Genomic DNA, 25,484 nt, shown 5'->3' on the forward strand with positions numbered 1-25,484 from the left:
AGGGAATATGCTGCTGGAAATCACAAGTAATCATATTAAATATTCCGTAAATATCACCGCTGTAATTCAAATTAATTATACAATCACTCGAATTATTTCTAGGTTACAACTAGGTTCTCTGCCATTCTGTCTTTAGTTTTGTTTTACTCAAGAGAAAATTCTGATTTTCAATCTGAGCCATAATGGAGCCCCTTACAGTCGTACTGTTGCCAGTTTCACTAAAACGAACAAGAAAGGGTGAGAGCTTTACATCACAAACACGTCACAGAAAACAATACGTAGTTTTTTAATGAGGCGGGACGAGCTCTTTGATTGGTGCCTATTTTTCAAACCCATTCTTCCCGCCCATCGGCGCCGGCATCTGATTGGCCGTTAAGTCTTTCCTTTGTAGTCACAGGTCGCATCCGGTTCGTGCGTCGACCGAGATACAAAAAGGAGAAAGCAAATTCTCCCCAGGAGCCGAAAAACCGAGAAATGAAATCAGGTTTTTAGTCATTCTTTTAACGTAAAGCGATATAGCATTTTATATGTAGTTATCATGAGTTTAAGCCACTGGTGTTTTTATTATATAATAGTGTTCGCAGAGCAGTTTTAGATGGTTGGATCAATTTTATTTATCGGGATTAAGTGCAGTTTTAATTGGGATTGAATCTGCTCAGGTCTCACCTGAACGTATGTGTTAAAGGTCGTCTGCGCGTTAAGTGTGTATATATTTTATCAGTAGCGGTTAGTGTGTGTTTTTGGGCTTGGTGATGGCCACATCGGCCCTGTACGCCTGCACTAAGTGTAACCAGCGGTTCCCGTTCGAGGAGTTATCGCAGGGCCAGCAGCTCTGCAAGGTGAGAGCGCACACACACTGCTGTTTACATGAGTCTGGGGAAAAGTGTGTGTCCTGTTTAAGGTCAGAGAGCTGTGTACGTGTCAAAAATGAGTAGCAAAAGCATCTAGACACTGTTAAAGCTTAAAAAACACTGCTGTCCTTACGATACAGCTGACAAGTCATACATGAAATTGTAACTGTACTTAGCTACACTGGCCTTGTTGGATTCTGTTTATATACATCTACATACGGTTGTGGCCTAATATTAGTATTTTCATCAGCTTAAAATTGTTTCATTTTTTAGCTTTTGCAGTAGTGTGTTAGTAGGAAATATCAGTTTGCATTTCCAAACATTCATTTAGCCATTAAGTGTAATAGTCCAGTGAGGTTTTTGTCTGACAACAGCCAGTGATCTGATGTGATCATCATCTGTGTCTGGAATTAAATGAAGGAACAGAACAAACGGAGACAGACTAAATCCAGGAGAACTGTGGCAACGTCTCCAAGATGCTTCAAGAGACCTATCTGCAAAGCTACAGTACTGTTAAATGTTTTAGGTAAAAAAAAATGCTGTAAAATGAGGATGCTATGCTACCAAAAAAAATAATGTCATAAATAGATTTTCGTTATCAATTGACTTCTATTAACTAAATGAAGTCAACAGTTGATGTGATCGTCCTTTACGTTTAAAGTGGCTTTTGCCCTAGGTGCACTAGGTAGATTTGCAGGTAGGTTTCTTGAAGCATCTTGGAGACGTTGCCACAGTTCTTCTGGATTTAGTCTGTTTCTGTGTCTTCATGTCATTCCAGACAGACTGATAATGATCAGATCAGATCTCTGTGTGGAGCACTGGCTGTTGTCAGACAAAAATCTGAACATTTGGAAATGTAAAACCGATATTTCCTACTGAAACCACAGCAAAAAATAGAAAAAAAGGACTTACAAATATGTTTAGCTGGTGAAAATACTTGTTCCGTGTGCAGTGGTGGACAAATTATTAGAACGTATCTAAACACCGGGCGCATTTAAAGTTTATAGCGTACAATTGATTGGTTTTTCCTTGCAGGAGTGCCGGATCGCGCACCCTATAGTGAAATGCACCTACTGCAGGTCAGAGTTTCAGCAGGAGAGGTAAGAATCACACAACCATCCTGTGGAAAATAATTATTTCACCATATCAATGCTAATGAAAAACATAACTTTTTTTTCCCTCAGCAAAACCAACACTATCTGTAAGAAATGCGCACAGAATGTCAAACAGTTTGGGACGGTATGTTCACTTGAGAGTGTATATGTGTAAATAACTGGAAATCCCACAGATGTGTGCGCTAACACACATCTTGTCCTCTTTTTTTTTTTCTTTTAGCCGAAGCCATGTCAGTACTGTAACATTATTGCTGCATTCATTGGGACCAAATGCCAGCGCTGCACCAACTCGGAGAAGAAGTATGGCCCTCCACAGACCTGCGAACAGTGCAAGCAGCAGTGTGCCTTCGACAGGAAGGACGAGGGAAGGAGAAAGGTGACCAATCGCACATGCACGTTCTTATTACTCATCCACACACATGCTGGCTGTGTTCTCCCACGCTGCATGTGGTGTGATGTGATTCCCTTTGCTCTGACAGATTGAACAGTCACTGTTTCTAGATTTCAGCACATTGAAAGCATGAGCTTCTGTTCAGTGTCAAGCGCTCCATAATGTCTGTCATTAATTACTGGACAAGTTGCACAAAACTGCTGTTGGGTTAGGCACAAGCACAACACAGAGCTGAATCATTAAAGCCCACTCCTCTCGACAATAACAGGCAGCTTTACACATTTATTATCAGAATTGTTTGGAGAACTAAAATAAGACTGAGCACACTTAATGCAGATGTGAATCCTGTTTTTCTCCAGGTGGATGGGAAGCTCTTGTGTTGGCTCTGCACACTGTCATATCGTCGTGTTCTACAGAAAACGAAAGAGCAGCGGAAAGGCCTTGGCTCTTCCCACTCTAACTCCTCTTCTCTCAGTGAGAAGGAACATCAGAGACACCATCATCAGCACCACAGACATGGAAGTTCGCATCACAAGTAAGCAATATAATAATAATAATAACACGTATGCAAACAAGCATCACCGTGCATCAGAGTCCAGTCACAAGAATACAAACTTGTTTATTGAAAAACCTTACAAAAATGCTGTCCTGTGTATGTGTGTTACAGAATAAGCGGTACTTTAAGCCCAGAGCAGGATCAGGGACTGTGGAAGCAGAGGTGAGATGCATCTTTTTTACATACGTACTGGAGGCATGCAGTTTGTATTCGACTACAGTTTAATATTTAAGATAATCAGTGTGTTGTTTTGCATGCTTTGAGATTGTGTTGAGGTGTATTGACTCTAATTTGTTTCTCTTGTGCAGCATTCAAAAGGAAACACCAAAGAAAAAACCCAAACTAGAGTCAAAGCCATCCAATGGAGACAGGTAATTACTTCTGGCTGTGATCGGCTCTGTCTGTCTGTCTCTGGCCTTCCAGGCAGCCTGTCACATTCCCTCCTTAAATGTTAAACACTTATTTTTTTCCCCTCCAGTAGTTCAATCACTCAGTCAATGGATTCTGGAGGCACGGATAACTTTATCTTGATTAGTCAGCTGAAAGAGGAAGTGATGTCATTGAAGCGCATGCTCCAGCAGAGAGACCAGACCATCCTTGAGAAAGACAGGAAGGTAATTTCAGATGTGACTTCCTGGCTTTGGTGCAGCGTGCACATGAAATGTTCCCATTTTGTAGCTACAGCTCTTTCAGGTTACAAGCATGACTCGTGTGACTCATACAGTCATTTTCATAAAGGAAAAACTCGAAATCAGATGCCAGGAAATAGTACGTAGAGACTGATGGATGCATAAGTGTTCATTAACATATTCAAATAGACTTGTATCTCTGAGCACCATCCTGTTGTCAGATCAGCCAGCCGCCCACATCACAGTCCATTTGCTGACTGAGGTGATAATTATCCTCAAATGTTTGAGCTGTTACTAGAAGTCCATAAGTAAAGATAAAGATTTCATTGATGTGAATTTGCATTTGTTGTTGTGCAAATGTGGTGTGTTCCAGTTGAGCTTTCTATCCAGTGTTTCAGTACATATTTAGTATTTTAAAATAAAATGGATACAAATTCTCTAGAGCAGGGCTGTAGAATGCGACCATTTTTCTGCCGGTACAAGTTCATTTAGTGCGCAGTCTCACTGGCACGACCACCGCGCTGTTCAACTCGCTCTGCCATTTTGGTTGCATATGAGAAACATAAAACTGCAAACGAAACAAGTGTAACAAAATCCCTCTATTCAGTTGAGCTGTGCAGTGTGGACCTCGACAAACAAACAAACGGGGTCCGAGCTCAGAACCGTTTTACTCGGGAACCAACCAGTGCTGCGACATCCAGTGAGAAGTGTTTGAATTCACTGCAGCATGAATAAAGGTTCCTGCAAGATTTACTGAGAACCATTCTAATTCTCTACAGAAATCTCTGTTATAAACAGATCAGCCAGACAGCGCTGACGTAGAAAACCAGAAGTAGTAAGGCTGTAACGTTAAACTTATAACCGTTAGAAAAGAGAGAAAAATAAATAAATTATCCATAAATACATAACCTCACATAATGTCATTTAATAGCTTAATCGCAGAATTAATATAAGAGTTCTTGAACTGATTTAATCTACAACTCGGAGTTCTTAATCTCCTACCTGATGGCAGCATTACAAACTCACGGTTTAAAATACGTGCTGTATCCTGCAAAATCTTATCTGCCTAAATTTAAATGTTATTTTGCAACACTCCACATTGCGAGTATATCACCCATATATTCTGGGCGACTAAATTATGTCTAATATTAGCCAAAGTTTAAAACGTTGTGCCATTTTAAAGACATATACAGTATGTGTATAGATACACACACACAGACACACACACACACACACAGTGCCGTGAAACCAAAACATTGAATGATTCAGATCAAACAAATTTTAATATTACACAAAGATAACCTAAATACAAAATGCAGTTTTGAAAATTATTTAATTTAAGGGGAAAAAGTGGTCCAAACCTGCCTGGACCTATGTGGAAAAAGTATTAGCCCCCTAAATCTAATAACTGGTTGTTCCTCCCTTCACATCGCTGTGGAGGAATTTTGGCCCACTCTTCTTTGTAGAATTGTTTTAATTCAGCCACATTGGAGGGTTTGAGCATGAATGAACGGTTTATGGTCATGCCACAGCATCTCAATCGGATCGGAAGTCTAGACTTTATCTGGGCCACTCCAAAACCTTCATTTTTGTTTTTCTTGAGATATTCAGAGGTGGTCTTGCGGGTGTGTATGGGATCACTGCCCTGCTGCATAACCCAAGTGCGCTTGAGCTGGAGGTCTCAAACTTATGGCCAGACATTCTTCTTCAGGATTTGCTGATAGAGTGAATTCATGGTTCCATCAATTACGGCCAGTCATCCAGGACCTGAAGCTGCAAAAATCCAAGACCATCACACTACCACCACCATCATGACTGTTTGTTTTTACACCAGATGTAACAGGACAAACACCTTCCAGAAAGTTAAACAATTGTCTCATCAGTACACAGAATATTTGCCCAAAAGTTTTGGTGATAATCAAGATTTTTTTTTTTTTTTTTTTTGGCAAAGGTGAGATGAGCGTTTGTGTTCTTTTTGGTCAGCGGTGGCTTTTGTATTGGAACTCTCTCATGGATGCCGTTTTTGCCCAGTCTCTTAATGTAGTTGAATCAGGAACACTGACCTTAACTGAGGCAAGTGAGGCCTGCAGCTCTTTAGATGTTGTTCTGGGTTCTTTTATGACCTACTGGATGAGTCGTCGTTGCGCTCTTTAAGTAATTTTAGTTGGCTGGCCACTCCTGGGAAGGTTCATCACTGTTTCAAGTTTTCTTTATTTGTGGTTAATGGTTTTGACCATGGTCTGCTGGAGTCCCTAAGCCTTAGAAATGGCTTTATAATCCTTTCCAGACTGATACATGTCAACCGTTTTTTTTTTTCACATGTTCTTGAATTTCTTTAGATTGTGCCATGATGTGTTGCTCTTCAGGCATTCCTCACTTTGTCAGACAGGTTCTATTAAAGTGGTTTCTTGATTCAACAGGTCTGGCAGTAATTAGGCTTGGGTGTGGCTAATGAAATTTAACATGGCTTACTAAAGAAAATGTGGTAAAAAGTTCAGTGATTTTTCAGTTAAGGCCAGGTAGGTTTGGACCGCTTTTCCCCCCTTAATAAATGAAATCATCGTTTAAAAATTGTATTTTGCATTTAATTGAATTATCTTTGTGTAATATTAAAATTTGTTTGCTGATCTGAATCTTTTAAGTGTGACACATGCAAAAAAAAAAAAAAAAAAAAAAAAAAAAAACAGGATGGGGAAAACTTTCACTTCACACCAAAGTGTGTGTGTGTGTGTGTGTGTGTGTGTGTGTGTGTGTGTGTGTGTGTAAAAAATGGACTAGCCAATTATGATTCAATTGCAGAGGAGCACTAACTGGCTTATTAGTCATTAATTTATACTTTTTCCTTTTATATTTTGAAATAAAACAAACTTTTCTTCACTTTGCGACTAAATCACACACAATCACTTGTTGGTCAACCATGTTGGTTGATTTTATACAAGACTATAGGAGAGCAATTGGTACATTTAATAAGAGTACAATACATATCTTTTCTACCTAAAAATTAGACACATTACTGTTTTTAATAAAAAAAATACTTTGTAAGCTTCCCAACTCTAGTTTAGTGCTTTACTGTCAGATGTGTAAAAACTTTAAATAACCATAATAATTTGATCATATATAGTTGTCATCTCTTTGAAATTAAAAGAATGCTGCACATTGTAATCTCAATGAGTTAAGCTTATTTATTATCAAAGCACTTGTCAGTAATACAGTTAAGTTGTGGAAAATATGTGAATTATTGCATTTTGGGCTGATTTAAGGTGTGCCTCTAAATTTTCTGCTTATGCTCCTAAAAATGTTCAGTCAGGGGATACAGTGATCCTAGTAAAAATAGTTGATCTGGAGCCCTGCTCTTGAGGCTTTTTATGGTCGATTGATTTGTTTGGTAATGAAACACAAGGGAAACTGGTTCATTGCCTTAGACAAGTTTGGAAAAATGACTTGAAAATATAATTTCATAAGTTTGTTTATGGTTTCAGCTGACGGAGCTGAAGGCAGACTTTCAGTATCAGGAGTCAAATATGCGGGTGAAGATGAACAACATGGAGAAAGCGCACAAAGAGGCCATGGAGCAACAACAGGTCACTTACACAACACACTTTTCATCACACATCATAATATTTCATCATTTTAAAGTGATAACAAGAATAAACAATATTTCTATTACTTTATTACTGTGGAAAATGTGTCTGTTAGTGTTTTGATAAGCACTTTAAGAAATTATTATTCTCATTTATAGGGTCATTAATTACTCACCCTAATGTTGTTCCAAACACGTACAACCTCCATCATCTTTGGAAAACAAATCGTGATATTTTTGATCAAATCCGAGAGCTCTGACCCTTCATAGACAGTAACACAACTGAAGTGTTTCCAGACCCAGAAACGTAGTAAAGACATCAGTAAATTGTCCATCAGACATCATTGGTTCAACTATCAGTTTATGAGGTTACAAGAATACGTTTCTGTTCGCAGAGGCTCATTTTGGATTTCATTAAAAATATCTTAATTTGTGTTTCAAAGTGGATGAAAGTCTTACAGGTTTGGAACAACACAAGGGTGAGTAATTAATGACAGAATTATCATTTTTAAGTGAACTATTTTTAAGTTTGGGGCTGGTAAGATTAGTTTTGGTGTTTTTGAAGGAAGTCTCCTATGCTTTTTATATAATATACAGTACAATTACTAATAGTGTGAAATGATAATACTATTCTAAGTAATGGTGTTCTATTTAAATATATTTTTACATGTAATTTATTTCTGTGATACTGAAGGCTCATTACTTTAGCCTTCAGTATCACCTCCTCCTTCACAAATCATTTGCTGTTTATGAAACATTTCATAAATGGCTATGCTGTTTAATATGTTTGTGGAAGCCATAATATTTTGCTGAATAAAAATTTAGCATTTGTTTGAAATGTATCAATTCAACCTTGATCAATTTCATGCAGCCTTGCAGTATTTAGTAGATATTATTTTTTTACAAATGTGTTGTGCTACTGTGAACTTTCAAACTGTAGTGTTCATACTTTTGACCAGCTGTGGTTTTATTTGTTTGTCTCTCAGACGAAGAACAGAGAATTGATGAAGCAAGTTGCTGCACTCTCGAAAGGCAAGAAGTTTGACCGCAGTAGCAGTTCACTGCTGTTACCATAGCAATGACCTCACTCCATAACAATGACCCCTTGCCCTGATGTGTCATTACTGTCAGGAAGCTTCACCCTCCATTGCTCACAGATTATCTGTGTCTTGTTTTATTATTCTGATGATGTCACATATGCAAAAAATCTCAATTTATTATAATTGTTTTATTTTCTTGGGCTGTTCTCAGCGGTTTTAGTAATCACATGTATTTACAAAACAGACAACTGTATAGAGCCATTACAGGAGCCCTGGCTGAACCCAGCCTCAGATCTCATATGCAAAACGTCTCAGAACTTTTGAAAACCAATCGAATGGAAGCCGAAGAGCTGTCAACAAATGTATGGAAATGTTATGAATTGAACGTGTCAGATATGATGAACATTTTTTATAGATACTAAATTCATCTATTGCTCTCTTCTCTTTTGCTCTCTCTTTCTCTCTCTCACTCATGGAAAGACTGTATTAATGCATGTCTTACTGCCTGGTCAACTGTGTGGTTTTGTATATTAACTGATTAATTGTCTGGCTTTGTATTAGTGATATTTCGGAGATGAATTTTGCAGCCCTGTATGAGACATTGCTGTTTTAGTGAGTGAGGGCTCTCTTATGCCCCTTGCATTCTCATATTTTTACTGTCAGACACTTTTGTACTTTTTTTTTTTCTGCAACATGGACGTTTCAGGAATATTAAAGCTAGTAAAACCTCACTTTGGGTGTCTATCCTCCTTATTTATATACTGAAAGTAGTGGAAAGTGTGTAAGGTTATTATAGCTTTGCATTTTCATTTTTGAAGTACTCTTGCTTTTAGTCTATGTTTTCAATTTCACTCGGTTTTTGAGTTTAGTAAAAAAAAAAAAATACAGTATTTTCAAGTCTTTTAGTCAATTTATATTGTTCTCTATATTTATCCTTGTGGTGGTTAAGGCGCTTTTATTTAGATAATATAACTGAAAATGCATTTTATTGTCATTTTCATGCAGGTGTCCTGACATTTTATCCTACCCTGTCAGATTTTCCTACACGGGTTTACTGCGCACACGCACATCAATATCGCGTCCTTTGTCTCATGCTAAACAACGATATTCAATGTATCTGCATTACTGTAAGGGTAGGTTTTGGGCTGGGGTAGGTGTAGACTTTAACAAAAACGCAATCTAATTGGTAGAAAATATTATGTATTGTTGGTTTCCTGTAACTGTATCCCTTTTAGCTACAACCGCGAATATAACACATAATTACTGTATTTGCAGTACTGTAAGGGTATGATAGGGTTGTGGTAGGTGTAGACGTTAATAAACCATAACTATACAGTAGAATTTTCGTTGTGGAATTGTACTACCCACTGTTTTGGTGGGAGGTAGGAAAATCTGACAGCGTAGGACAAATCGACAGAACACCGGCGCGGCGTATATACTTTCGAGTAAGTGTTTGTCCCGCTGCAGCCACCGTAACCCCCCCCCCCCCCACACACACACACACACGTGACTGTATGCCTGTCGCGGTGTTTGATGGGATACCAGTGAGGAGCAACAACAGCGAGTCTGGTAACGTTAGCCAAAAAGTGTTTAAAAACTAGGCTAATTTATTTAGTTTCTCGGTGTTAGCGCTTTAAATTCATGTGGTCTCGTTTATAAGTTTGGAAGTATAGAGTTAGAGTCATATCGTCCTGCTGCAGGTGAGTTTAAAATAATGTTACTATTAACGTAAAACAAACATGGTTTTATTGAAAACGTAAGCATACAAACAGACGTTAAAAGTCATTAGATCTTTCCTGTTACAGTCATTACAATATTCCCACCTAGTTCGTTTTTAGAGAAGTTGATAGATGGGGTAATTTGTTAGACGGTAATCGAAACATGTCATCACTTCATAACGGCTGAAACATCCTTACACCTTTGCTTCATCAGACGTGAGGAATTTGTTTGTGTGTTACAACACATTCGTTTCAGTTAACCGAAGATGACCACAGCAGCCAGGCCAACGTTTGAGCCCGCGAGAGGAGGACGGGGCAAAGGAGAGGGTGATCTGAGTGCTTTGTCTAAGCAGTACTCCAGCAGAGACCTGCCAGGACACACCAAGATCAAATACAGGTCAATCAATCAATTATTAGGACAGAATTTGTATAATGCCGATGCATTTAAAGGAGTAGTTAAAAAAAAGAATATTTTTACTAGGAGCACTGTATCCCCTGACTGAACATTTTTAGGAGCACACGCAGAAAATGTAGGGGCACGTTTTAAATCGCCCAGCAATGCAATCATTTACATATTTTCCCCATTTTAACTGTATTACTGACAAGTGCCTTGAAAATAAATTGACCCGACTTTGTAGAGATAACAGTGTGCAGCATTTTCCAAAACAATGCATTATCGTAGCTTTGTAAAACTACAGTTGAACCACTGATGTCCTATGAACTTTTTTTTTTTTTTTTTACCAGTGTCCCTGCTTTCTTAATGACACAATTTTTATTTTTGGTTAAACGGCTATCCCTTTAAGCAAAAACTCATCCTGATGCTTGTGTGTCCCTGAAGGCAGCCCACTCAGGATGCTCCAGAAGAGGTGAGAGCCCGTGACTTCAGACGTGAGCTGGAGGAGAGAGAGAGAGTCACTGTTAAGAGCAGAGACAGAGGAGCAAGAGGTGAGGAAGCATGTTTTATGTGAATGTTTTTGACTTTATATCAAGATATAAAGATGGGGAAGTCGTGGCCTAATGGTTAGAGGGTTGGACTCCCAATCGAAGGGTTGTGAGTTCTAGTCTCGGGCCGGATGGAATTGTGGGTGGGGGGAGTGCTTGAACAGCTCTCTCTCCACCTTCAATACCATGACTTAGGTGCCCTTGAGCAAGGCATCGAACCCCCAACTGCTCCCCGGGCGCCGCAACATAAATGGCTGCCCACTACTCCGGGTGTGTGCTCACAGTGTGTGTGTGTGTGTGTTCACTGCTCTGTGTGTGTGCATTTCGGATGGGTTAAATGCAGAGCACAAATTCTGAGTATGGGTCACCATACTTGGCTGAATGTCACTTCACTTTCACTTTAAAAACTTTAAAAGATGTTCATTGACCGTGACTTTGTTTCTTTTAGAGCACACAACTTCCTCGTCATCATCTTCATCCTCCTCCTCCAAGCGGCCACGTCTGGATCAGATTCCTGCTGCCAACCTGGATGCGGATGATCCCCTCACTGATGTACATATGCTCTCTTATATATGTTTAGGAATGATTTATGAATGGCAGCTTGATGAAATGTGTCTGTGTATGTTTTAGGATGAAGATGACTCTGACTCCGGCTCTGACAGTGATGATGACACTGCTGCCCTGCTGGCTGAACTGGAGAAGATCAAAAAGGAGCGAGCTGAGGAGCTAGAGAGGAAGGTAAACCTCACTGACCTTGATTAAGCCCTTCTAGATGATCCTGGTCACCATTTCAGGGTTTATTTTTGTGATTATGAACAGCCTGACTCTTGATATCTTACTGACGTAAGTCATCACTTGTCTTATTTGTGGTGTGTGTTTAATTAAGGAAAGGGAACAGAAAGCAGAGGAGGAGAGGATACGTATGGAGAACATTCTGAGCGGGAATCCACTGCTCAATCTGGCCGGCCAGCAGCAGCAGCAACAGCAGCTACAACAAAAAACACAAAGCCAGAATGCATTCAGTGTGAAGAGAAGGTAATTTAATGGTGGTAAAAATAAGTAACACACGATTATTTGGTTTTCTGTCTTTTCATAAGTCACTCTTAGTTGCATAGTTCACCCCAAAATTAAAATGACCTCATGATTTACTCAAAATACAGTAAAGAAGCCTTCTGACGTGAAGCTATGTGTTTGAGTAAGAAAAATATCCATGTTTAAAACTGTAGAAGCCATAATATCCAGCTTCCACTATGCACTCGAATTCCAGTGTGTAAATCATAGGGTAATTTAAATTTTTTGTTGAACTAACCTTTGAAGAATTAAAGCAAAGCATTTAAAAGAACTCTGGACGTTCAAGTGCTTTAATGCAAAATGATGGAAACACTCAGTTTAAATTAAAGTACGGCCCATATGATAATAAACATGGTGCTCACTTTAATGTTACATTTTGTTATAATTATCATAATATATTGACATTAATAGAAGTGTGCTGTTAAAAAGAATAGTACATCAGTGTTCTAGGTAGTTATAGTATGAAATGCAATGGCTTACAAAACTTTTTTTTTTTTTGGTTTGTTTGCTTTGTTTGCTATTTCTGTAGCTTTAATATATTATTTACTCTTGAGACCAACAATATCAACAGCTTTAAATGTCATTTTGGTCCATAAGATTCTTAGAATTTTATAATGGTAATAATAAAAATAATATTGGCTGGTGTTTTTTTTTGTTTTTTTTTTCTCTCAGTGAAGGTGGAAAAATGGATCTGTGTTTGAACTACAAATTCGTTAAAACGAGAGTTCAATAATATGCTATTGCCGAAATTCAAACCCAATTTCACATTCTGTTTTTGGCAGGTGGGACGATGATGTCGTGTTTAAAAACTGCGCTAAAGGAGTGGATGAATCACGTAGAGAGAAACGCTTCATTAACGACACCCTGCGCTCTGAATTCCATAAGAAATTCATGGAGAAATATGTTAAATAATTGTTTTGTTATAGAACTGTATTACACCAGTTTGTTTAAAATATTTTTTCTATTTCGCAAATATCATATGTGCTCATTTTGTCTTTTTGAGCTTTATGTGCTGCCCTTCAGTAGTGGGTCTGTAAAAGAAGTGTGCTAATAAAAAGAAAAATAGAATGCTTATTCATTTCTCTTTCTACTGTATATGCTCCTTTTATATCATTCACTTATCCTGTGAGTTATGTCTGTTACCTTTTTCTTATTTTTGTTTATAGTCAGAATTGCTCTGTTTGTCCTGATTACATTCATAAAATAATAATTTACATGGTCAGACGTTTCCATACTTTCAGGTCAGGTCAGACCTTTTTTCTTTTTCTTTTTTCCTTCTCGAGTTACTGAAGCAGACCCGCTCTGAATCAATAGAGCAGATCTGACCGAGTCCAATCTGACCTGCGTCCTTTCACAAGGGCTTTCTATTCTGCTCCCTTCTGTAATTTGATCTTTTATTCCTAACAAGCATTATTCTCGCCATTCAATTTAGCTTTATTTATTTAAGACTTTTGACAGTAGTGATTGTATCAAATCATCCATACAAAGTAACCGGCCTAACCCCACAGCGAGCAAGAAAACGGCAACAGTTTCATAGAAAAACTCCATTAATGTAATAAATATACTGTGAGAAACCAAGGATAAAAGAGGAAACCCATCCTCTTCTGTTTGGCCTGAATTTCTTTGAAAAACTGTATATAGAATCAGTATTGTATATCTCTATGGACAGTTTGTCTAAAATTAGTAGTCCCAACTGTTTGCTTGGAAAGAAAACCAGCTGTGAGGATGCGATTAGATGTCCTGATAGCAAATAAACGGTCCTTTACCGAGCTAAAGCTTGTGGTAGGCATGGAGAGGACTACTTTAGTAGACCACATGAAGCTCCATCAGTCCGTGATGTATTTATGTGGTCAAAGTGAATGAACCGCTACACCAAAGGCACATTTCCCTGTCAGACCTGTTTGAGTTTGGCAACTGTGTGATTCATGACCAATGACCCAATGATCTTAAGTGATTTCTCATATGTTCTTGGAATTTCTTTCCCTCAACAGTAAATGTGCATCAGACGAGTGGGTGTTTGACTAATAGAACTATGTGTTCTTTAAAGTCTGAGACAGCGCTCAGCTCTGACGTGTCTGGTTGTGTAAGTAAGTTAAAGGAACAACTGTTAGTCAAGACTAAAAGAATAAAGGAAACACCTCCTAATATTCCCTCAAAAAAACTCTGAAGTAACCTCAGAACTTCCTCCTCCAACTGTCTTCTGATTGGCTGATCTTAGCGGGTGGGCTCTAAATGAGGTTTACTAGAAGAATGACTACACAAAAGACATCCAATCAGCTAAGAGAGACTGAGAGAGAGAGAGTGAGAAAAGGGAAGCCCAAACCTCCTGTTGCAGTCTGCCGTCTGTCTGAGAAAGGAAAAGAAGAACTGCTGTGTTCTGTGTTTATTTGAAGGTAATATTTCAGCTTCCTGTGCACTTTAAAATACTTTTTCCTTGGGTTACAGGTTTGTTTGAATGATGATGGTTTTCTTTTTTGGTTGTTTACAGTAATGTTATACTTTTAGTCTGCAGAAAATGTTTTTGAAGTGGAGTGCTGAGAGACGTGTTTACACTAATGCAAACAATTATAGAAAGTAGTGTAGATAAAGATTTTCAGTGTGTGAGAATATATCTGAATATGTGGATCAGTGTGATTATAGTTCTTTTTAAGGGTTTGATGGAAGTTTTTTCTATTCGGATTGGTCTAAATGGTCAAAAAATATTAAAATACATTATACTTTTAAAAAAACTTTAACCCCTTTTAATCAGTTAAAAAGTAATAAGGTATTATGTTCAATAATAACTTCTATTTTAAAAATGAATAGTTTCCTTCATAAATATAGTATCCGCATGAACTAATAAAAAAGTAGTGTGTGTGTGTGTGTGTATATATATATATTGGATGAGGAGATACCCCCTGACTATGTAAGCGCTTTGAGTGCCTAGAAAAGCACTATATAAATGTAATGAATTATATATATATATATCAAGAAAGATCTTATTGTAAATATTCAAATTATTTGTGCTGCTCAATATTTATTTGTGGAAATTCTTTTTTGTTTGTTTTCAAGAGTAATATAAAGTTGAAAAGAACCACATTTATTTGAAATATGCATTTGTAACAGTTACAAGTCTTTACTTCCCCTTTCATTTCATTTATTGTATGATATGTATGAGGGCTACATATAATGCCAGATAAAAGTAATATCACAGAATGTGTGTTTGTTTGACAGATGGAACAGTTTTTCCAAATGTTTAAGTGGGTCATCTGACTTCCTGAACACACTGTTCAAATCCCTCCAAATGGTGATGTCATCAGTTTGGAAACAGCAGCCTTCCTGAATAGTGCTGCTGTAACTTAAGCTGGAGCAGCATGTGTGTCTGTGTATGTTGATATGATCTGTTTTTTTGCAGCCAGCAGATCGTGCTACTGATGCTTCTGAAACTGGTGTTTTTTGGTTTCATTCTGTGGCCTACTTGTTTTACAGATCTGTGTACTAGTGTTAAATGCTACTGTTTTTGATAGCATTGATAACGTTTCTGACAGATAATATCATGGTAATTTTTTGCGTTTCCATTATCGGATGTAGTATCCTGTCTGCAATAACCATGGGCTCTTTTGAGTAACGTTACTGTCAGTTCAAGTGCCGGCGATGCAGTGTTGCCAGATCTATATATTTAAAACAAATACAAAACTAACAATAAATCGACATTATTTAAAATATTTTGCAAATAAGGTTGAATAAACATATCGCTGACTATAAACTACAACTTTCTACTTTATTACCTTTCAAAAGTTTTGAATTGAGTAGAATAGACAAATCGCAAAACGCGTATAATTACTGGATCTGGCAAAACGTAGGCTGCCCCAGGGCGCCATCACTCGAACTACGACAGTTTCTATCAGTCATCCCTTTTTCACATCGCCAGTGTCTCGCAGGGATCCTTTTTTTCGTACCACGGACGCAAACTGAATTGTGTATGATATACAGACATGCATTAGAGTTTAACAGCAAATTAGTAATTCAGGGAACAAATTTTATTTTTGAACATGAAAAATTTACCTCATAGTTGGCTATGGGCCTGCATACACATCCACTTATGTCTTTGCATGTGGGTGTGTGTGTGTGTGTTACACAGAATAAATATTTATTCCGTTGGTTCCCTGCCTTTAGTTGACCAAAACACTGGTGTTTCTTGATGTATCTTCAGGGTTTCTTGAATGTTAGTGTTAGGTTTGTGGTCAAGTAACGTTATTTCCTAAATAAGCCATTCAATCACACGCACGTCTAAATCTTACTCTTCCTGTTTCTCCATCCACATTTAATAACCACATATCATCAGTCATGTGTATCGGATGCCTGTTTTTCTGTGTCTTGTTCTGAGTGTCTAAGAGTCCAACCACGTGTCAAAGTTTGCCCATGTGTGACTATTTCAGCACTCTTTTAAGTTGATTCATATGGAAATATGTTGTTCTGTGTGCAGGTCATGTTGCCGCAGTGTGAGAGAGCAAGGAGTATAAGTGGACGTCCAGAAGGACCGTATCGGGCGGTAGAATGCGCAGATGCTCTCATAACACAGGACTTTGAAGGCGTGGACACGCTGGACAAACTTTTTATACATGCTGTGAAGAGATTTAGTAAGGCACCCTGTCTGGGCACCAGAGAGGTCCTTAGTGAAGAAGAAGAAAAACAACCCAATGGGAAGATCTTTAAGAAGGTAAATTCATTCACTGATTTGATGCAGTTTTTGTTCAATCCGTTGAAAACAGTGAGAAATATGAATGACAGTTGATATAGAAAGGTATGTGTTTTTGTTTGTAGTTGGTCTTGGGGGACTACAGCTGGATGACCTATGAAGAGGCCAGTCAAGCAGTGGAATCTTTTGGCAGTGGTCTGGCAGCTTTGGGCCTGCAGCCACGTAATACCATTGCCATCTTTTGTGAGACACGGGTAGAATGGATGATCACAGCACAGGCCTGCTTCAGACGCAACTTCCCATGTAATTACACTTACAATAACAATTACACTTTACTTGAACTCTAAACACGTTAAAATATATCAAAATCATATCTAAAAGATCTTTATCATACAGTCAGGTGTGTTTTTTGTTCTGCTCGGAAGTAATTTCACAGCTGAGTTTATGTAACCTTTGGTTTACATAGCTTATTCCCAGGAAATGTAGCTGTACATAAAGAGTTTTGTTATTAGTTATTCACCTTTAGAGGTTAACTGGAATCAGAACTCTTGTACATTCATCGGAAATATCTTAATTCTGCATTGGAAAATAAGGTGGATACTAGAGATGGGTAACATCACTATAAATGTAAAGTCACTAAACGTAGTAGCTGGTGGAGATTAATTTATGAGAGAGATCTTCAGTCACTAACGAAACGATTAATTCAAAAACACTAATTCACTCTGGAAGTAACACATCACATAGTCATACATACTGTAGTCACTTTTCATTCTAATAAAATAAAGACTTTTACAAACATTGTAATTATATCAGACATGTGCCCTGAAGCCTATGTCCATAATGTCCTCTGAACATCTGTCTTCTCATAGATGTAACCTTATTTGTTTCCAGATCTTAATAAAATAGATCATTTATCCTTTAAAATATAAATCCTAGTTCTCCTAAATACAGCATATTTAGCCCACATCTCAGAGTCCAACTTCCGTATCTAAACTAGACTTTTTGCAAGAACCATACAGAACAAGATGGCCTGTGTTTGATATCCTCAGTTCCTAAAAGAATGAGTTTTATGCTACACAAGAATCAGGTTCCAGATCAATAAAATGTGCTTCAGAAAAAAAATTATATACATGTTTCTGGAATGGCTGTATTTTACTGCTTGCCAACTTTTAATTCCGCTTTGGCTTTGTTAGGAACAATTTTGGTTACCGGTACAAAAACAGGCAAAGCCATTGGCAACATTTTGCCTAAAATAAATGTTACATAGTAATAACTTGTATCCTAAAGTAATATCCATGCCAGGCCAACCCCAAATGTTTGTACCTTTATGTAAAATATTTTGTCAATATTACATACTGAAGATTTAATTTAGTTATGTTTATATTTAAACTATGTATGCAAACCTCGCAGATCCTGTAAAGATTATCTGAACTTATGAGCACAATTGTACATGTGTCTCTCTCTGTGTGTGTGTGTGTGTCTGCGTGCGCAGTGGTAACGCTGTATGCAACTCTGGGTGAAGATGCTGTAGCTTATGGGCTGAATCAGTGTGGAGCCACTCATCTCATTACCAGCACAGAACTGCTGCGGACCAAACTGAAGGTATAAGGCCACAGACATGCAAGTGGCACTGTGCTTATCGGTGTGGTCTGGCTAAAAATATTACTCTTTCTCTTTTTCTCAGAACATTTTGAGTGCAGTTTCAGGGTTGCAGCATGTTATCTATGCAGGCAGTGGTGAAGTATGTCATGCTGATTACCCACAGTCTCTCGCCATGCACAGCATGCAGGAAGTAACGGAGCTCGGGGCAAAGCCAGAGAACTGTGAGTAACATGCAAAACAATTATTTATACAACCAAACAGTATTGATTTATGAGCTAATACACGTACTCTCTCTTTGTGTCTCTCTCTTTCAGTAAGCAAAGAGTATGAGAAGCCGACTGCGTCTGATCTCGCAGTGGTGATGTACACCAGCGGGTCTACAGGAAGGCCTAAAGGAGTGAAGATGCAACACAGTAATCTGATTGCAGGAATGGCTGGGCAGTGCCAGCGGATCCCAGGCCTGGGGTGAGCAACTGTAACTGTAACACTAATACCAGTTAAATAATTTGCATGTTTTTCCATACACTACGGACAAACAAATGACTTCCAGCTTAAATCATGTAATGTCTGGTTGGGACATAATACATCAGTAGGATAAAACTGGAGTAGGAGTGTGTGGTGAAGCAAATACAGGGAACAACAGAGACATGCGGGTGTAAAATTACACAAATTATGGAAAACTAGCAACTGATGAATAAGTGCATGTACAAATGAATACGAGTTAGTGTCTAATCGTTCAAACTAATCTTTATTTTTTTGTGAGAGTTATTTACTATTTTGGTATTCATTCATTTTTTGAATTAGCTTTAATTTTTTATATTTTCAGTTTGAATTAGTTTTTATAATTTTTTTTGTTTTTTGTCATTTAAAAAAAAAAAAATTCTATTTAGCTTTATTTCTTTTATAGCCGTTTTAATGTTTGTACTTCAACTTATTTATTTCAGCTGCTTCCAAGGCATCAACTCAAAAAATAAATAAATAAATAAATCTACATTTCTAAATGTATTGTTTAATGTTTATTTCTTTTTAATTTTATCAACTAATATTTATATTTATATTTAATTTCAGTTAACAAAAATAAGTTTTAGTAGTTTTATTTTTAGTTAACAATAACAACGTTGCTGTGTATGTACAGGTCCCAGGACACTTATGTTGCTTATCTCCCACTGGCTCATGTGCTGGAGCTGACGGCAGAAATATCCTGTGTGTCATATGGCTGCAGGCTCGGATACTCATCCCCACACACACTCACGGACCAGGTAACACATACAAACATACATACACACATACTCTGTTCCTCTACTATATCATCTTCTTTGTACTTGACATGTGCACTTGTCTATGCAGTCCAGTAAAATAAAGATCGGTGGCAAGGGAGATTGCTCTGTGCTTAAACCCACACTGATAGCGGCAGTACCGGTGAGTTTTAAACATGAAAAACTTAGTTTTATTTTTGTTCTCCTCTTTTTACTCAATATTTGTGTGTATGGTTCGGTTGGTGTTTGTAGGAGATCATGGACCGTATCTGCAAGAACGTTAATGGGAAGTTAAGAGAGATGTCAGTGGTTCAGAGGACTCTGTTTAAAGTGGGATACAACTATAAGCTACAGAAGGTGTCACAAGGAGCCGATTCTCCGGTGTGTAACATGTGAGTCAGTTAAACATGGGTATCTACCCATCCATCTGTCCATCCATCTGTCCATCTGTCCGTCTGTCTGTCTATCTATCTATCTATCTATCTATCTATCTATCTATCTATCTATCTATCTATCTATCTATCTATCTGTCTGCTTGTCTCTCTGTCTGTCTATTTGCATTATTGACAAATAGCTGTAAAATTATATAGCCAAAAGGGATGCTTTGCATATAAACTGCCACAACTGGTTAAAGTCACACAGAATGGTGCCAGCCAGCTGAAACAATTCTTATGCTTTTGAAGCAAAAGTGTTTGACTCATAAATATTTTTTATTTCTATATATATCCATCTGAATTTAAATAAGCAATTACTTAAGATTTTAGGATTTGATCATTATTGCATTTACTGTATATGTAAAGTTGTATGTTTGGCAACAATTCATTTAGCTCAAGCATTTAACTGAAGCAGTGTGTAACCATGTCGGAAAACCTACCCAGGGTGACAATGACAAGGTTCATCAGATTCAAATTGTGAAAGAAAAATAGGTTGCACAATTTAATATTTAATAAGACCACTTTTTCTCTGATAAAATTGTGCTTTTATCGTTGCATTGATTTGACAACATTATGCAACACCACAAGATTTATTAATGTGATCAAAGAGTTACACATTCATTTTTGGCCAAGATCTTGTATAGAAAAGGAAATGGGAGTCGATGAGACACTCTGTAAAATCAACTAAGTGGTTATGTTTGAGACTCTGGGGTGACTGATTCATACATGAAAATGATTCTTCATACTCTCTAAACCAGTATTTCACAATCTGGGTCCAGTGAATCTTGCCCTTTTCATCATGGAATATGTACGTGGGCACATCTTACAGTACAGTTGTTAAAGAAATAAAAGGCTGCATCAGTTAGGGTTAAAATAATTTTTGCACAACATATACCAGAAACATTTTAATTACTACAATAGGCTACTGATCCAAGTTTAGACTCATTATTATTTGCTTATTTGAATCCAAATTAGGACTTTTTTGGATAGGTATATAAATTGTTCTATTATTTTATTTAAAATATACTTTGATACAAATATGTATTTTAAAAGGTTAAATAGTTACATTTCTAAACTTTAGCTTATTTTACAAACACATTTGTGTGGTAAATTGTGTTGTGAATTTCAAAATGTGTACTCAGGGTAAGAGTGATAAAATCTTGCCTATATGCAGTGCTGCCTTGGCAGATTTTGCCTATACAAAATGGTCTCTGTCTTTAAGAACTTGTTTGAGATGATATGCTTGTGTGTTTCAGGCTGTTTTTCAAGCGTGTGAATTTGCTGCTGGGAGGGTGTGTACGTCTGATGTTGAGCGGAGGGGCTCCACTCTCTGCTTCCACACAGAGATTTATGAACGTGTGTTTCTGCCCTGTCGCTGTGGGTTACGGACTTACAGAGACGTGTGGAGCAGGAACTATCTCAGAATGTTAGTGCACACACTTTTTTTTCCCCTGCATGTTAAAATAACTGCATTCCTGTGCTGACATGTTCAAACTTGTGTTTGCAGTTTCTGATTACAGTACAGGACGAGTTGGAGCTCCTCTCATTTGCTCTGAAATAAAACTGCGAGACTGGCCTGAGGGTAAGACACACACACACACACACACCCATTTTCAAACAACAACAGAAATTGAGGGTTCTCAGGTTCACTTTACATTCCTGACCTTCCACCGATCTCTCTCTTTCATCATCAGGTGGATACACCAGTCAGGACAAGCCACACCCACGAGGAGAGATTCTGATTGGTGGACCGAATGTTGCCATGGGATACTTTGGGAGTGAGGGGGAGGGAGAAAATGTCAACTTCTGGGTGGATGACGCAGGGCAGCGCTGGTTTTGTACTGGAGATGTTGGGGAAGTTCATCCAGATGGTTGTTTGCAGATTGTGGGTGAGTAAGTTCTGAATCATCTAACAGAGGAGAGTTACGTCAGAGAGACGTCTGCTTTTCTGTCAAACATGACATGCCAATCCTCCACTTCCTGTTCTCAGATCGTAAGAAGGACCTGGTGAAGCTGCAGGCAGGTGAATATGTGTCTTTGGGGAAGGTAGAATCTGCCCTGAAAGACAGCCCCCTCATTGATAACATCTGTGTCTATGCCAGCAGGTACACCACAACTTTATATCCCACAATATTCTGTATCTAGAGACTAACCTGGATAAATTTTAGCACTGAAAATCGCCATGTCATAGTTTTGTTGGTCATAGGTGTTTATACTGATTGATTTTATAACATTATGTGTGTGCTGCACAGCTGTCCATATACACAGCTATTAATCTGATAACAATTGGCATGTGTGATGCTATTAAAATGTTTTTTTTTTTTTTTTTTACTTTCATTTAAAGATTAATTAAATGGATCAAATATGTGACCCTGGAGCACAAAAGCAGTCATAAGTATCACGGGTATATTTGTAGCAATAGCAAACAATGCATTGTATGGTTAAAAATGATCAATTTTTCTTTTATGCCAAAAATCGTTAGTATAATGTAAAAGATCATGTTCTATGAAGATATTTTGTAAATTTCCCACCGTAAATATATCTAAACTACATTTTTGATAAGTAATATTCCTAGCTAAGAACTTCATTTGGACAAATTTAAAGGCGATTTTCTCAATATCTTTATTTTTTGCACCCTCAGATTTTAAGTCAGTATAGTTGTACCTCAGCCAAATATTGTCATATTCTACCAAACCATACAACAATGGAAATCTTATTTAATCAGTTTTTTTTATTATTATTATTAGATAAATGGACCCTCATGACCCTTATTGTTTTGTGGTTCAGGGTCACATATGCAAGTAAAGATTTTTGTAATGTTACAAAAGAATATAACTGTTCAACTTTCTGTTCATCAAAGAACCATGAATAATTGATTACAGTTGCCACAAAAATAATAGGAATCGTTATACCAAATCATTATATTAGAATGATTTCCGAAGGATCGTGTGACACTGTAGATGCGAGTAATGGCTGGAATTAATTATAAAATAAAACATATTAAAATAGAAAACAATTAGTTTAAGTTGTAATTTTACAACATTACTGTTGTGTTTTTGATCATATAAATGCAACCTTAGTGAACTTAAGACACTTTTTTCAAAACCTTTAAAAATCTTACCTACATTATCTTTTTTGTTTTAAACTTTATTTGAGTTTTAGGACAATATTACAAAAACGATAACAAAACAGAACAGAAGACAAGATCAAATTAATACAATCAATCAAATATAGAAATTGTGTGTTAGCAAAACAATGAAAATGCACATTCAGTATGATACAATAAAATGTAACTGAAAAAAAGTGCTAGAACTAAGATGGAACTAAGATAGAACTGTAGCTACCTGATTTTTTTTAACAAATCTGTATTGATATAAAATTATACAATTGCTTATATTACTGGACTTCTCCATGGCTTTAAAGCAAACAGATAGAGCCACAAAACTCGTCCTTAATCTTTTGTTTTTAGCAAACCACAGTTACAATAATGTGTGTATTGATACAAGCTAAACCTGTCATGCAGGCTCCAAGACACTCCTTTGCAGAATAAACACATGCCATTATTTCAATACTAATATGTCCTTGTACTATTTCCAATCAGTGAAAAGAACTACTTGATCAGCTTTGTGGTGCCCAATCAGAAGCAAATGACTGAGCTGGCAAAAAAGAATGGGATAGAGGGCGAGTGGGAGGAGCTTTGTAAACACACCAAGATGGAGGAGGAAATACTAAAAGTCATCAAAGAGATTGCAGTAACAAGTAAGCTTTTTTTTTATGTTGTACTAACTTCTCAATAATGTTTGGTTAATTAAGTATATGCTGCAGAATGTGGAAGTGTGTAATGCTTTCAATGGAGCTTTTTCCAAACTGTCTGTTTGGTGATGGAGTTTACCTTTAAACAGTGTCTTTTGTCACTACAGAGATTTATGTATTTGATACTGTGAGAAAATAGCAAAGGCATTTATTTTTTGTTTGTGTGTTTATGTGTATAAAATGTATATAAATTAATTGTGTGTGTGTGTTTGTGGTACTGTAGGTAAACTGGAAAGGTTTGAGGTTCCAGAGAAGATCTGTTTAAGTTCTGAGGCTTGGACTCCAGAAACAGGGCTGGTGACGGATGCCTTCAAACTAAAGAGAAAAGAGCTGAAAAATCATTATATAAAGGACATTGAGAGGTTATATGGGGCTAAATGATGGACATGCAACACTCATCTAAGCTGATTCCAAACTGGTGTACTACTATGCTTTGTAGATTACTATCCCCCTAATCATAGTATTGCATCAAAATGCAGTTTTACTCTGATCCTGTCTAACTCCATACACTAGACATGATTAAAAGTCTGCTAATTGGGATTCATCCGTCACTGCAAATCCTGCTGTTAGCAGTAGAAACACCATTCTTCCCCCTGCTGGATGTAAATTGTCATTACTTTCTCTGTGAGTAAGTACTGTGAGGAATAGATTATTTTTACTTATAAAGGTGCATTGAAGCATATCTATGTCAAATATTTTTTTTAATTGCCACCTTTACTTGAAAGCGTTTTTGGGATGCAGTTATTAAATGTTACATTTTTAGTTGCATGGTGTTTTTGTTTGTTTGCTTTATTGTTTGTTAGAGTCCATTAAACAAAAGCTGATGCAGTGTTGTTTAGTGTGAGTCACCCAGCTGATTTCTGAAGGCAAGAGTGGTAAAGGTCACTTATGATCAGCAGAAATAAAGCTGGGAACTGTGTAAACTACAGAATATGATGTGGGATGACTTTGTTTACACATGTATGCTCAGGTGCACATAGACAGATTTATGTGTGTGTGTGTGTGTGTGTGTGTGTGTGTATATATATAAAACCATATCAACATATCCAAAACAGCATAAACAGTTTTCATCATATGTTTTAACATACATTTATTATTTGCTTAAACAAACCAAACATCCTGTTTTTGTTTTTGTTTTTTATGTCTGTGATTTGATTTAGTTTGAGACATTTCAAATGTTTTTTAAGTGTTTTTTACTCACATTTAAGCTCTATACCTGTATACATAAATTTTATTATTGTTTATTTTTTTATTTTTTGTGACAGCTTTATTCTGATATCACTCCTTTTCTATATAAACACAAATCCTTCTCCGTCCACCATCATTTCACTGAGTTTTGACACTTCTTGCATTCTCTTGCTTGTCTGCACATTTCAGGTGTATTAAAACAAAACGTCCACGGACACTAATTATTAATCACTCTCATTAAAAGAAAAGGAAAAAAACTTTCCAAATTAGGTACTATTTTTCAGCTATTTTGTTCCTTATTTATCTGTCAAACCTCGTTTTCTGAACTTTGTTATTGCTGAATTCTTCAATCTCACTATGTGAATCAAAGTGTAATAAGGAGACCTGGACGTTTAACCCTTTTCTGTCAGAGCTGTGTTCATTTGTCAAAGTTTGATCTATTCTTCTAACTCTTCCATTTAATTTGAAATGGCAAAATAAATACATTTTTATGTCCTCAAATCTGGCTGATATGAATTCATCCTTCTCTTTTATTTGTTTGTAAATAAATTGTGATTTAGAACTAATGTATTTTCAATTCAATACACAACCATTGTAAACAAAACAACTGTGCCGAAATA

General features: G+C 37.1%; 3 protein-coding genes across 6 annotated transcripts; all 3 read left to right on the forward strand.

Annotated features, from left to right (window-relative positions):
- Positions 1-385: 385 nt before the first annotated feature.
- fam76b (family with sequence similarity 76 member B) lies at positions 386-8,893 on the forward strand. Of its 2 annotated transcripts, none has more exons than XM_026210660.1 (10): positions 386-839; positions 1,887-1,951; positions 2,036-2,090; positions 2,187-2,342; positions 2,717-2,892; positions 3,025-3,075; positions 3,222-3,284; positions 3,395-3,527; positions 7,022-7,123; positions 8,109-8,893. In XM_026210660.1, the coding sequence occupies exons 1-10, from the start codon at positions 753-755 to the stop codon at positions 8,196-8,198; spliced, it is 978 nt and encodes a 325-aa protein (XP_026066445.1). In that variant the 5' UTR covers positions 386-752; the 3' UTR covers positions 8,199-8,893. The 2 variants fall into 2 exon arrangements, with proteins under 2 accessions (XP_026066445.1, XP_026066444.1); XM_026210659.1 differs by having other exon boundaries at positions 387-839; positions 3,392-3,527.
- A 750-nt stretch (positions 8,894-9,643) lies between these two features.
- LOC113048805 (protein CWC15 homolog) lies at positions 9,644-12,973 on the forward strand. Of its 3 annotated transcripts, none has more exons than XM_026210670.1 (7): positions 9,644-9,731; positions 10,137-10,277; positions 10,719-10,825; positions 11,271-11,374; positions 11,453-11,560; positions 11,709-11,857; positions 12,676-12,973. In XM_026210670.1, exons 2-7 carry the CDS (start codon positions 10,147-10,149, stop codon positions 12,803-12,805), a joined length of 729 nt encoding a protein of 242 aa, XP_026066455.1. In that variant the 5' UTR covers positions 9,644-9,731; positions 10,137-10,146; the 3' UTR covers positions 12,806-12,973. The 3 variants fall into 3 exon arrangements, with proteins under 3 accessions (XP_026066455.1, XP_026066454.1, XP_026066453.1); XM_026210669.1 differs by having other exon boundaries at positions 9,675-9,862; positions 10,095-10,277; XM_026210668.1 differs by having other exon boundaries at positions 9,675-9,862.
- Positions 12,974-14,136: 1,163 nt separating this feature from the next.
- acsl4b (acyl-CoA synthetase long chain family member 4b) lies at positions 14,137-25,366 on the forward strand. The gene is made up of 15 exons (XM_026210667.1): positions 14,137-14,286; positions 16,359-16,592; positions 16,697-16,874; positions 18,064-18,173; positions 18,256-18,394; positions 18,488-18,638; positions 19,309-19,432; positions 19,521-19,592; positions 19,682-19,821; positions 21,120-21,289; positions 21,371-21,445; positions 21,558-21,752; positions 21,854-21,968; positions 23,465-23,622; positions 23,900-25,366. The coding sequence occupies exons 2-15, from the start codon at positions 16,362-16,364 to the stop codon at positions 24,055-24,057; spliced, it is 2,016 nt and encodes a 671-aa protein (XP_026066452.1). The 5' UTR covers positions 14,137-14,286; positions 16,359-16,361; the 3' UTR covers positions 24,058-25,366.
- Positions 25,367-25,484: the final 118 nt, after the last annotated feature.

The sequence above is a fragment of the Carassius auratus genome, chromosome 30 (genome assembly GCF_003368295.1).
Source record: "Carassius auratus strain Wakin chromosome 30, ASM336829v1, whole genome shotgun sequence".
Lineage (NCBI taxonomy): Eukaryota > Metazoa > Chordata > Actinopteri > Cypriniformes > Cyprinidae > Carassius > Carassius auratus.

What these genes read in the sequence shown, in the direction of transcription:
- acsl4b (XM_026210667.1), top strand. Translation starts at nt 16,362, where the DNA reads ATGTTGCCGCAGTGTGAGAGAGCAAGGAGTATAAGTGGACGTCCAGAA. An exon ending in TGCTGCGGACCAAACTGAAG is followed by an intron (nt 18,174 to 18,255) that starts GTATAAGGCCAC and finishes TCTTTTTCTCAG; the next exon opens with AACATTTTGAGTGCAGTTTC. An exon ending in CGGGGCAAAGCCAGAGAACT is followed by an intron (nt 18,395 to 18,487) that starts GTGAGTAACATG and finishes TCTCTCTTTCAG; the next exon opens with TAAGCAAAGAGTATGAGAAG.
- LOC113048805 (XM_026210670.1), top strand. Translation starts at nt 10,147, where the DNA reads ATGACCACAGCAGCCAGGCCAACGTTTGAGCCCGCGAGAGGAGGACGG. An exon ending in CACACCAAGATCAAATACAG is followed by an intron (nt 10,278 to 10,718) that starts GTCAATCAATCA and finishes GTGTCCCTGAAG; the next exon opens with GCAGCCCACTCAGGATGCTC. An exon ending in CAGAGACAGAGGAGCAAGAG is followed by an intron (nt 10,826 to 11,270) that starts GTGAGGAAGCAT and finishes TGTTTCTTTTAG; the next exon opens with AGCACACAACTTCCTCGTCA.
- fam76b (XM_026210659.1), top strand. Translation starts at nt 753, where the DNA reads ATGGCCACATCGGCCCTGTACGCCTGCACTAAGTGTAACCAGCGGTTC. An exon ending in CATGGAAGTTCGCATCACAA is followed by an intron (nt 2,893 to 3,024) that starts GTAAGCAATATA and finishes TGTGTGTTACAG; the next exon opens with AATAAGCGGTACTTTAAGCC. An exon ending in TCCTTGAGAAAGACAGGAAG is followed by an intron (nt 3,528 to 7,021) that starts GTAATTTCAGAT and finishes TTATGGTTTCAG; the next exon opens with CTGACGGAGCTGAAGGCAGA.